This window comes from Tachyglossus aculeatus, chromosome 22 (genome assembly GCF_015852505.1).
Source record: "Tachyglossus aculeatus isolate mTacAcu1 chromosome 22, mTacAcu1.pri, whole genome shotgun sequence".
Taxonomy (NCBI): Eukaryota; Metazoa; Chordata; class Mammalia; order Monotremata; family Tachyglossidae; genus Tachyglossus; species Tachyglossus aculeatus.
Window position 1 is genome coordinate 51,438,052 of NC_052087.1, and position 12,624 is coordinate 51,450,675.

The 12,624-nt window shown below is 50.9% G+C and overlaps 1 protein-coding gene across 4 annotated transcripts in view; it reads right to left on the reverse strand.

Moving 5' to 3' along the window:
* EHBP1L1 (EH domain binding protein 1 like 1) overlaps positions 1 to 7,424 on the reverse strand; it is a 46,131-nt gene extending 38,707 nt beyond the window's left edge. For all 4 annotated transcript variants that reach the window (XM_038764418.1, XM_038764417.1, XM_038764416.1 and 1 more), the window contains exon 1: positions 7,159 to 7,424. In XM_038764418.1, coding sequence (XP_038620346.1) covers positions 7,159 to 7,262 — 104 coding nt within the window. In that variant the 5' untranslated portion in view covers positions 7,263 to 7,424. The remainder of the gene's footprint in view (positions 1 to 7,158) is intronic.
* Positions 7,425 to 12,624: the final 5,200 nt, after the last annotated feature.

Below are 12,624 nucleotides of genomic sequence, written 5' to 3' on the forward strand. Positions count from 1 at the left end.
GAGCAGGGGAGGCCCGGGCCCTTCCTTATCTCAGGGCACAGGGTGCGGGGCGGGCCAGCTTCCAGCCAGGGTGGAACCCCCGGGGCGGTGACGGGGCGAAGGGCAGGGAAAGGAGGGTGGAGGGGACTTGGGAGCAGCTGAAGGAGGGACCGAGGAGATGGAGACAGACGACAGACAGGCACAGACTGTGACACGGAAGCAGACGGAAACAGACTCCAGCCCTAAGCTCCCCTCTAGACCATCAATCAATCAATCGTATTTATTGAGCGCTTACTGTGTGCAGAGCACTGGACTAAGCGCTTGGGAAGTCCAAGTTGGACATAGAGAGACAGTCCCCACCCAACAGTCTAAAGCGGGGGGGAGACAGAGAACAAAACCAAACATACTAACAAAATAAAATAAATAGAATAGATATGTACAGGCAAAATAAATAAATAGAGTAATAAATATGTACAAGCATATATACATGTATACATCAGCCATCAGCTCGTTGTGGGCAGGGAATGTGTCTGTTCTATCCTTCTGTTGGACTCTCCCAAGCTCTTAGTACAGTGCTCTGCACATAGTAAGCGCTCAATAAATACGACCGACTGACTGTGAGCCCACTGTTGGGTAGGGACTGTCTCTATATGTTGCCAACTTGGACTTCCCAAGCGCTTGGTACAGTGCTCTGCACACAGTAAGTGCTCAATAAATACGACTGATTGATTGATTGATTGACTGACAATAATAATAATAATAATGGCATTTATTAAGTGCTGACTATGTGCAAAGCACTGTTCTAAGCGCTGGGGAGGTTACGAGGTGATCAGGTTGTCCCACAGTCTTAATCCTCATTTCACAGATGAGGTCATTGTGGCCCAGAGAAGTGAAGTGACTTGCCCAAAGTCACACAGCTGACAACTGTCGGAGCCGGGATTTGAACCCATGACCTCTGATTCCAAAGCCCGGGCTCCTTCCACTGAGCCGCGCTGCTTCTCACTGAGACTTCTCTGCTGTGTGACCTTGGGCAAGTCACTTCACTTCTCTGGGCCTCAGTCATCTCGTGTATTAAGTGGGGATAAGACCGGGAGCCCTATGCGGGACAGGGACTTGATCCCATCTGATGAACTTACATCTACCTCAGCCTTCAGGAGAGTGCCTGGCACGTACTAAGCGCTTAATAAATTCCATATAAAATGTGTCCACCAACTCTGCTGTATTGCTATTCTGTGCTCGCCTAAGCAATCAATCAATCGTATTTATTGAGCGCTTACTGTGTGCAGAGCATTGTACTAAGCGCTTGGGAAGTACAAGTTGGCAACATATAGAGACGGTCCCTGCCCAACAGTCTAGAAGGGGGCTCACAGTCCCCTCACAGTGGGCTCACAGTCTAAGCGCTTAATACATTACACACAGTGTAGGGTGTGACGAAGGGAAGCTCAATAAATATGATTGATTGATTGATTGATTGATTGACAGAGTCCCAAGGCCGCTTGGATCGGCCTCGAAGACCCCTCTCATTCTGATTTCCCCGCGGAGACCCCAGGCCAGGCAGACGCTGTAAGATCATTATGGGCGGGGAACGTGTCTGCTAGTTCTTTTGTCCTGTGCTCTTACATATTTACCATTCTATTTATTTTGTTAACAGTGTGCATTCAGCTTTAATTCCATCAGTTCTGATTTATTTTATTTTCTTAGTATGTTTGGTTTTGTTCTCTGTCTCCTCCTTTTAGACTGGGAGCCCACTGTTGGGTAGGGACTGTCTCTATATGTTGCCAACTTGGACTTCCCAAGCGCTTAGTACAGTGCTCTGCATCACCATCATCATCAATCGTATTTATTGAGCGCTTACTGTGTGCAGAGCACTGTACTAAGCGCTTGGGAAGTCCAAATTGGCAACATATAGAGACGGTCCCTACCCAACAGTGGGCTCACAGTCTTGTCTTCCACCCTCGAGTCACCTCCGACCCACGGCGACACGTGGGGTGCATCTCTCCTAGAACGCCCCACCTCCGTCACAGTAAGCGCTCAATAAATATGATTGATTGATTGATTCTAAGCGTTTAATACAGTGCTCTGCACAGAGAGTCAGTGCTCGATAAATACCATCAGTTGATTGATTGGATAGAGCCGGGCCACAGAGGGAAGGTCCCCATCTATCGGGGCACCCAGGGTGGGGTGGGGCTGGGGGTTGGGCCCGGGGCCCCCCGGCCTGACAGGGAGGGGCCGGGCTGACTGACTCAAGGCTGGGGAGCTGCCAACTGGGAACTGGAGAAACTGGGAGGACACCAGCATCGGGCAGGTGCAGCCTCTGAAGGCCCCTCCCATCCCACGCCTCCCAGTTTAACCAGTTGAGACCAGGCCAGCAGTCGGCCTTCCCACCGGCCCCCTCCCCACCGCCCTTCCTCCACCCTGCTCTGCAGGGGAAGTAGCCCCCGGACCCCTGGGTGGGAGCTTCCCCGCCCCATAATAATAATAATCATCATCATCATCATCAATCGTATTTATTGAGCGCTTACTATGTGCAGAGCACTGTACTAAGCGTTTGGGAAGTACAAATTGGCAACATATATAATAATAATGGCATTTATTAAGCGCTTACTCTGGGCAAAGCACTGTTCTAAGCGCTGGGGAGGTTACAAGGTGATCAGGTTGTCCCACGTGGGGGGGCTCACAGCCTTCACCCCCATTTTACAGATGAGGTCACTGAGGCCCAGAGAAGCAGCGTGGCTCAGGGGAAAGGGCCCGGGCTTTGGAGTCAGAGGTCGTGGGTTCTAATCCCAGCTCTGCCAATCGCCAGCAGTGTGACTTTGGGCAAGAAACTTCACTTCTCTGGGCCTCAGCTACCTCATGTGAAAAATGGGGATGAAGACTGTGAGCCCCCCGTGGGACTACCTGATCACCTTTGTAACCTCCCCCGCGCTTAGAACAGTGCCTTGCACATAGTAAGCGCTCAATAAATGCCAGCATCATCATTATTATTATTATTGACTGGCCCAAAGTCACACAGCTGACAATTGGCGGAGCCGGGATTCGAAACCAGCATTAGTATGTTCGGTTTTGTTTTCTGTCTCCTCCTTTTAGACTGTGAGCCCACTGTTGGGTAGGGCCTGTTTCTATATGTTGCCAACTTGGACTTCCCAAGCGCTCAGTACAGTGCTCTGCACACAGTAAGCGCAAAATAAATACGATTGATTGATTGATTGACTGTGAGCCCACTGTTGGGTAGGGACTGTCTCTATATGTTGCCAACTTGGACTTCCCAAGCGCTCAGTACAGTGCTCCGCACACAGTAAGTGCTCAATAAATACGATTGATTGATTGATTGATTGATTGATTGAACCATGACCTCTAACTCCCCTAATACTCATGGACTGGGGGATGGGGAAGGAAGGGGATGGGGGTACACCCACCCTCAGGGCTCCTCCGTTCCTTTGCTGAGGGTCCCACCCTCACCCCCACCTCCACCCAGTCCTGGGCCTGCTTCTTGCCCCCCCACCATCCTCTTCCCTCCCAGCTCTGCCTCCAATCAATCAATCAATCAATCGTATTTATTGAGCGCTTACTATGTGCAGAGCACTGTACTAAGCGCTTGGGAAGTACAAATTGGCAACACATAGAGACAGTCCCTACCCAACAGTGGGCTCACAGTCTAAAAGGGGGAGACAGAGAACAGAACCAAACAAACCAACAAAATAAAATAAATAGGATAGAAATGTACAAGTAAAATAAATAAATAAATAAATAAAGAGAGTAATAAATATGTACAACCATATATACATATATACAGGTGCTGTGGGGAAGGGAAGGAGGTAAGATGGGGGGATGGAGAGGGGGACGAGGGGGAGAGGAAGGAAGGGGCTCAGTCTGGGAAGGCCTCCTGGAGGAGGTGAGCTCTCAGCAGGGCCTTGAAGGGAGGAACAGAGCTAGCTTGGCGGAGGGGCACCCCCACCCACCCCATCCTAAATTTAGCCCTTTCGGGGGGCAGGATGGGGCAGAGGGAGGGGGTCGCAGCAGCTGCTCTAATTCCGGGGCCCGAGGGTAAGCCGACACCGATGGTTTGGGGTATATTTAGGGTGTGACACAGGGAAGCAGGCGGCCTTGGGCGTTGGGAGGTGGGGGGCAGGGGTGTTGGCCTCAGCCTCGCCCCCCTGTCCCACTCAGGACCAAATCACCAGGGTCGGGAGGCGAGGGGGAAGCAGGGCCCTGCTGTAAACCGGGGTGGGGGCTACCGTGGCCCCTGACACACCCCTCTTTTCTCCCCCCTCTCCCCTTCCCCTTGATCCCCGGCGCTTAGCACAGTGCTTTGCACATAGTAAGCGCTTAATAAATGCCATCATCATCATTATTATTAGTACTGATCTCCCCCCTCTCCCCTTCCCCTTGAACCCCGGCGCTTAGCACAGTGCTTTGCACATAGTAAGCGCTTAATAAATGCCATCATCATCATTATTATTAGTACTGATCTCCCCCCTCTCCCCTTCCCCTTGAACCCCGGCGCTTAGCACAGTGCTTTGCACATAGTAAGCGCTTAATAAATGCCATCATCATCATTATTATTAGTACTGATCTCCCCCCTCTCCCCTTCCCCTTGATCCCCGGCGCTTAGCACAGTGCTTCGCACATAGTAAGCGCTTAACAAATGCCATCATCATCATTATTATTAGTACTGATCTCCCCCCTCTCCCCTTCCCCTTGATCCCCGGCGCTTAGCACAGTGCTTTGCACATCGTAAGCGCTTAACAAATGCCATCATCATCATTATTAGTAGTACTGATCTCCCCCCTCTCCCCTTCCCCTTGATCCCCGGCGCTTAGCACAGTGCTTTGCACATCGTAAGCGCTTAACAAATGCCATCATCATCATTATTATTAGTATTAATCTCCCCCCTCTCCCCTTCCCCTTGATCCCCGGCGCTTACCACAGTGCTTTGCACATAGTAAGCGCTTAACAAATGCCATCATCATCATTATTATTAGTACTGATCTCCCCCCTCTCCCCTTCCCCTTGATCCCCGGTGCTTAGTAAAGTGCTTTGCACATAGTAAGCGCTTAATAAATGCCATCATCATCATTATTATTAGTACTGATCTCCCCCCCTCCCCTTCCCTTGATCCCCGGCGCTTAGCACAGTGCTTTGCACATGGTAAGCGCTTAATAAATGCCATCATCATCATTATTTTTAGTATTGCTCTCCACCCTGGTCTCTCTTCCTCGTCCTCCTGAGCCACTGCCCTCCTTCCCCCTTCTCCTTCCCTTCTCCCAGAGCTCCGGTTCCCTGTTTTTCGTTTCGCTTCCAACTTTCCCCTTCCCTCGTCGCTTCTCCCATCCTCGTCCCCCTGGGTACCCACCCCTCATCCCCGTCTGAGCCGGGCATCCCCTACGGCCCCTTTAAAACTGGCCTTCCCCCCCCTCCTCCACCGCCCTCCCCACAGGCTCAGTTTCCCCTTTTAAGGACATTTCAGAGGAATCTCTCGCTTCGGCTCCCCTCCCTCCAGGCCTAGCTGTTTTGGCTTCTTCTCCCCCGTCCCTCCTGGGGTGTGGGGGGGTCCCGGCCCTGTTGAAGGAGTGAGGGGTGGCATCGCTTTTAGGGACCACCCGAGGCCTGGGGCTCTGTCTGTGCCCCTCACGTCATGGTGGATGAACTCAAGGGAGGGGAAGGGCTGACATCTGGATCCCTGCTGGCTGTGGGGGCGAGGGGAGGGCAGACCCTCGGCTTCCCGGGGGTCTCGGTGCCCCCCACCCTCCCCAAGGGCAGGGGTGGAGGCTGGACTTTATGGGAAGGAAGAGGAACTTCTGCCTTCTCATGAATCTCCCCCCCCCACCCACCCACTCACACACACACACACACACACACACACACACACACACACACACACACGCAAGAGGCCCCCCACTTCCTCCAGAAGCCCCCCAAATACAGACAGCCCCTGCCCTCAGGGTCTCAGCCACCCCTACAGGGGGGCTCCCCCTCCCCCCGGACCCCTTTCCCAAGGAGAAGCAGCTTGGCTCAATGGAAAGAGCCCGGGCTTTGGAGTGGGAGGTCAGGGGTTCCAATCCCGGCTCCCCCACTTGCCAGCTGGGTGACTTTGGGCGAGCCACTTCACTTCTCCGGGCCTCAGTGACCTCATCTGCAAACTGGGGATGAAGACTGTGAGCCCCTTGGGACAACCTGATCACTCTGTAACCTCCCCAGCGCTTAGCACGGTGCTTTGCACAGAGTGAGTGCTTAATAAATGCCATTAATCATCATCATCATCATCATCAATCGTATTTATTGAGCGCTTACTATGTGCAGAGCACTGTACCAAGCGCTTGGGAAGTACAAATTGGCAACACATAGACAGTCCCTACCCAACAGTGAGCTCCCAGTCTAAAAGGGGGAGACAGAGAACAAAACCAAACATACTAACAAAATAAAATAAATAGATCAATTGATAATCAATCAATCGTATTTAGGGAGCGCTTAGTGGGTGCAGAGCACTGTACCAAGCGCTTGGGAAGTACAAATTGGCAACACATAGAGACAGTCCCTACCCAACAGTGGGCTCCCAGTCTAAAAGGGGGAGACAGACAACGAAACCAAACATACTAACAAAATAAAATAAATAGATCAACTGATAATCAATCAATCGTATTTAGTGAGCGCTTACTGGGTGCAGAGCATTGTACCAAGCGCTTGGGAAGTCCAAGTTGGCAACGTATAGAGACAGTCCCTACCCAACAGTGGGCTCCCAGTCTAAAAGGGGGAGACAGAGAACAAAACCAAACATACTAACAAAATAAAATAAATAGATCAACTGATATTTAGTGGGCGCTTACTATGTGCAGAGCATTGTACCAAGAGCTTGGGAAGTCCAAGTTGGCAACGTATAGAGACAGTCCCTACCCAACAGTGGGCTCCCAGTCTAAAAGGGGGAGCCAGAGAACGAAACCAAACATACTGACAAAATAAAATAAACAGATCAACTGATAATCAATCAATCGTATTTAGGGAGCGCTTACTGGGTGCAGAGCACTTAGTGGGAAGGACAAATTGGCAACATCTAGAGACAGTCCCAACCCAGTCTACAAAAAAAACGAAACAAAAAGTCCAGGGGCTGGGGTGCCTGGAAGGACCAGTCCGAGGGGAGAGGGGGGAGAGAAGTGGGGGGGGGGGTCCCCCCTTTCTACTCACCATTTCTTGGTGCACTCGACGACCAACTCCTGGTAACAGGCCACGAACTGGAACTTGGCAGCTCGCTTCCCCACGCGCTGCAACCGCTTCCACACCGAGGTCATGGCTCCTCAAAGCCGCCCCCCGGGCCTGGCCAGGGGCTCCATCATCATCTTCATCAATCGTATTTATTGGGCCCTTACTATGTGCAGAGCACTGGACTAAGGCTCCATCCCTCCCTCGACCCCCAGGACAAGTCCTCCGTCCGTCCTGCTTGATGGGGCCCAGTCGGAGCCGTTTCCCGGAGAGCCGCACCCCCGACGGGAGGAGGGGCCGGAGAAGGCCGGGGGGCGGAGACCCGACAGGCCCGGGGGCCCCACTGTGAGTCCTGTTTCCTTTTGTACCACCTATTCTATTTATTTCATAATAATAATAATGATGATGGCATTTATTAAGCGCTTACTATGTGCAAGGCACTGTTCTGAGCGCCGGGGCGGGGGATACAAGGTGATCCGGCCGTCCCACGCGGGGCTCACAGTCTTATCATCATCAATCGTATTGATTGAGCGCGTACTATGTGCAGAGCACTGTCCTGAGCGCTTGGGAAGTACAAGTTGGCAACATATAGAGACAGTCCCTACCCAACAGTGGGCTCACGGTCTAAAAGGGGGAGACAAAACCAGACATACTAACAAAGTAAATAGAATAGATGTGACAAATGAGGGAACTGAGGCCCAGAGAAGTGAAGCGACTTGCCCAAGGTCACACAGCAGACAGGTGGCGGAGCTGGGATTCGAACCCAGGACCTCCAAAGCCCAGGCTCTTTCCACTGAGCCACGTTTGGTTTGCGTTCTCTGTCTCCCCCTTCTAGCCTGTGAGCCCCATCTTACCTCCTTCCCTTCCCCACAGCACCTGTATATATGTTTGTCCATATATCTTACTCTAGTTATTTATTTATTTATTTTACTTGTACCTATCTATTCTATTTATTTTATTTTGTTTGTATGTTTAGTTTTGTTCTCCGTCTCCCCATCCTGCCCCCCGAAAGGGCTAAATTTAGGATGGGGTGGGTGGGTGGAGGCAGAGCTCAATACGAATGATTGATAGAGGACCGTCTCTAGATGTTGCCAGCTTGTCCTTCCCCAGTGCTCTGCACACAGTCAGCGCTCAATAAACCCGATTGATTGATCGATTTTCTCCTCCGTCTCATCATCATCATCATCATCAATCGTATTTATTGAGCGCTTACTATGTGCAGAGCACTGTACTAAGTGCTTGGGAAGTACAAATTGGCAACATATAGAGACAGTCCCTGCCCAACAGTGGGCTCACAGTCTAAAAGGGGGAGACAGAGAACAAAACCAAACATACTAACAAAATAAAATAAATAGAATAGATATGTACAAATAAAATAAATAAATAAATAAATAGAGTAATAAATATGTACAAACATATATACAGGTGCTGTGGGGAAGGGAAGGAGGTAAGATGAGGGTGAGAGAGAGGGGGAGAGGAAGGAAGGGGCTGAGTGTGGGAAGGCCTCCTGGAGGAGGTGAGCTCTCAGTAGGGCCTTGAAGGGAGGAAGAGAGCGTGCTTGGCGGATGGGCAGAGGGAGGCCATTCCGGGCCCGGGGGAGGACGTGGGCCGGGGGTCGATGGCGGGACAGGCGAGAACGAGGCCTAACGGTGAGGAGATTGGCGGCGGAGGAGCGGAGGGTGCGGGCTGGGCTGGAGAAGGACAGAAGGGAGGTGAGGGAGGAGGGGGCGAGGAGATGGATGGATGGACAGCCTTGGGACTGCGAACTAGACTGCGAGCCCACTGTTGGGTAGGCACCGTCTCTAGATGTTGCCAACTTGGACTTCCCAAGCGCTTAGTCCAGTGCTCTGCACCCAGTAAGCGCTTGATAAATACGACTGATTGATTGATTGAGTGTTGGGAGCGGGGGAGAGGGGCTGGGTTGAGGCAGGAGCTCGTCAATTCGGATCCGGCCTCCACCTTTTATTAATAATAATAATAATGATAATGGCATTTAGTAAGCGCTTACTGTGTGCAAAGCACTGTTCTAAGCGCTGGAGAGGTTACAAGGTGATCAGGTTGCCCCACGGGGGGCTCACAGTTTTCATCCCCATAAGGGAACTGAGGCCCAGAGAAGCCAAGTGACTTGCCCAAAGTAACCCAGCTGACAATTGGCGGGGCTGGGATTTGAACCCATAATAATAATAATAATAATAATAATAATAATAATAATAATAATAATAATAATAATGGCATTTGTTAAGCGCTTACTATGGGCAAAGCACTGTTCTAAGCACTGGGGAGGTTACAGGGCGATGAGGTTGTCCCACGTGGGGCTCACAGTCTTAATCCCCATTTTACAGATGAGGGAACTGAGGCACAGAGAAGTGAAGTGACTTGCCCAGAGTCACCCAGCCGACAATTGGCGGGGCTGGGATTTGAACCCATGACCTCTGACTCCAAAGCCCAGACTCTTTCCACTGAGCCACGCTGCATTTGCCTGCTGGGTGGCCTTGGGCGAGTCACTGCACTCCTCTGGGCCTCGGCGACCACACCTGGAAAGCCCCTATTTTATTTTATTTTATTTTTATTTTATTTTGTTAATATGTTTGGTTTTGTTCTCTGTCTCCCCCTTCTAGACTGTGAGCCCACTGTTGGGTAGGGACTGTCTCTAGATGTCACCAACTTGGACTTCCCAAGCACTTAGTACAGTGCTCTGCACACAGTAAGCGCTCAATAAATACGATTGATTGATTGATTGATTGATTGACAGGGATGGTGTCCAACCCGATTTGGACAGAGAAGCAGCATGGCTCAGTGGAAAGAGCCCGGGCTTTGGAGTCAGAGGTCACGGGTTCCAATCCCGACTCTGCCCATTGTCAGCTGTGTGACTTTGGACAAGTCACTTCACTTCTGTGCGCCTCAGTGACCTCATCTGCAAAACGGGGATGAAGACTGTGAGCCCCCCGTGGGACAACCTGATCACCTTGTAACCTCCCCAGCGCTTAGAACAGTGCTTTGCACATAGTAAGCGCTTAATAAATGCCGGCATTATTATTATTTGCTTGAATACACCCCCGGGCTTAGTACCGTGCCTGGCACACGGTAAGCGTTTAACAAATGCCATCATCATTATTAATATTATTATTACGCGGGTCCGGATGTGTGCTTTGGTCATTGTTAAGGTGTGCCCAGCGCTTAGAACAGTGCTTGGCACATAGTAAGCGCTTTAACAAATGCCACGACTGCATTATGGTAGGTGGTGGGTAGCTTGGGGTAGGGAGGAAGAGGTGGAATATTTGCCTATCACGCAGGCGAGTCCCGTAAGGGACACCTGTCTCCATGTTTTGTTTTGTTGTCCGTCTCCCCCTTCTAGACTGTGAACCCGTTGTTGGGTAGGGGCCGTCTCTATTTTGTCCTTCCCAAGCGCTTAGCACAGTGCTCTGCGCACAGTAAGCGCTCAGTAAATGCAGTTGAATGAATGAATGAGGGGAGAGAGCTATAGAGCCATGGGGTCATCGCTTTTGTGTGTGTTGTGCACGTGTCTCAACGGGATCCGGGAGCGCGGACTCCACCAATTGTCAGCTGTGTGACTTTGGGCAAGTCACTTCACTTCTCTGGGCCTCAGTTCCCTCAGCTGTAAAATGGGGATGAAGACTGTGAGCCCTCCGTGGGACAACCTGATCACCTTGTAACCTCCCCAGCGCTTAGAACGGTGCTTTGCATATAGTAAGCGCTTAATAAATGCCGTCATCATCATTATTATTATGTGAAGGTTGCTCGCATGGTTAGAAAACTATGGGCCTAGTGGGCTGGAAACAGAAAAGTCACGGTGATCAAACTAGGGGTAGTGAGAAGCCGAGGCTGGGTTTCTGCGGTTTAGCCCGAAAATACTCAAAACACGGGTGACATGGGTGAGCCATGTGGTTCATTCATTCATTCATTCAATCGTATTTATTGAGCGCTTACTGTGTGCAGAGCACTGTACTAAGCGCTTGGGAAGTCCAAGTTGGCAACATCTAGAGACGGTCCCTACCCAACAGTGGGCTCATTCATTCATTCATTCATGCATGCATGCATTCATTCATTCAATCGTATTTATCGAGCACTTACTGTGTGCAGAGCACTATACTGAGCGCTTGGGAAGTCCAAGTTGGCAACATCTAGAGACGGTCCCTACCCAACAGTGGGCTCATTCATTCATTCATTCATTCAATCATATTTATCGAGCGCTTACTGTGTGCAGAGCACTGTACTAAGCGCTTGGGAAGTCCAAGTTGGCAACTTCTAGAGACGGTCCCTACCCAACAGTGGGCTCATTCATTCATTCATTCATTCAATCGTATTTATCGAGCGCTTACTGTGTGCAAAGCACTGTACTAAGCGCTTGGGAAGTCCAAGTTGGCAACATCTAGAGACGGTCCCTACCCAACAGTGGGTTCATTCATTCATTCATTCATTCAATCGTATTTATCGAGCGCTTACTGTGTGCAGAGCACTGTACTGAGCGCTGGGGAAGTCCAAGTTGGCAACATCTAGAGACGGTCCCTACCCAACAGTGGGCTCATTCAGTCATTCATTCATTCAATCGTATTTATCGAGCGCTTACTGTGTGCAGAGCACTGTACTAAGCGCTTGGGAAGTCCAAGTTGGCAACATCTAGAGACGGTCCCCACCCAACAGTGGGCTCACAGTCTAGACGTCTGGCTTGACTTCTGCAAATCGGGCTCGTCAGGGCCTTCTCTGAGCCTCAGTGACCTCATCTGTAAAAATGGGGATTAAGACTGTGAGCCCCACGTGGGACAGCTTGATCACACTGTATCCCCCCCAGCACTTAGAACAGTGCTGTGCACATAGTAAGCGCTTAACCAACGCCATCATTATTATTATTATTATTATTATTATTCACGAGAGTCGTTCGTTCGGCAGGTCTGCAAATGTGTTTGGTGCGGACGACAAGGTTTGGGTTGTTCGCCTTACCAACCGGAGCTGCAGCTGTGTTTGTGAGTCATATATTTGCATGGGCGGGGGGGAGGTGTGGGTGTTGTGTGGGTAAGGAGTTGAATGTGGGTGAATGTGAGTTGTGGGGGGGCAAGTGGCTGGCCAGTCAGCGTGTGTGAGATTTCAGGGAGTGTAGACCTATGTGTCAGAGTTGTGTGTAAGATGTGTGACCTTGGGCAAGTCACTTAACTTCCCTCTGCCTCAGTTGCCTCATCTGGAAAATGGGGATGAAGACTGTGAGCCCCACGTGGGACCACCTGATCACCTTGTATCCCCCCCCCCAGTGCTTAGAACAGTGCTTGGCACATAGTAAGCGCTTAATAAACGCCACCATCATCATCATCAATCCCGGCTCCGCCACTTGTCAGCTGTGTGACCTCGGGCAAGCCACGCAACTTCTCTCTGACTCAGTGACCTCATCTGGAAAATGGGGATGAAGACTGTGAGCCCCACATGGGATGACCTGATCAC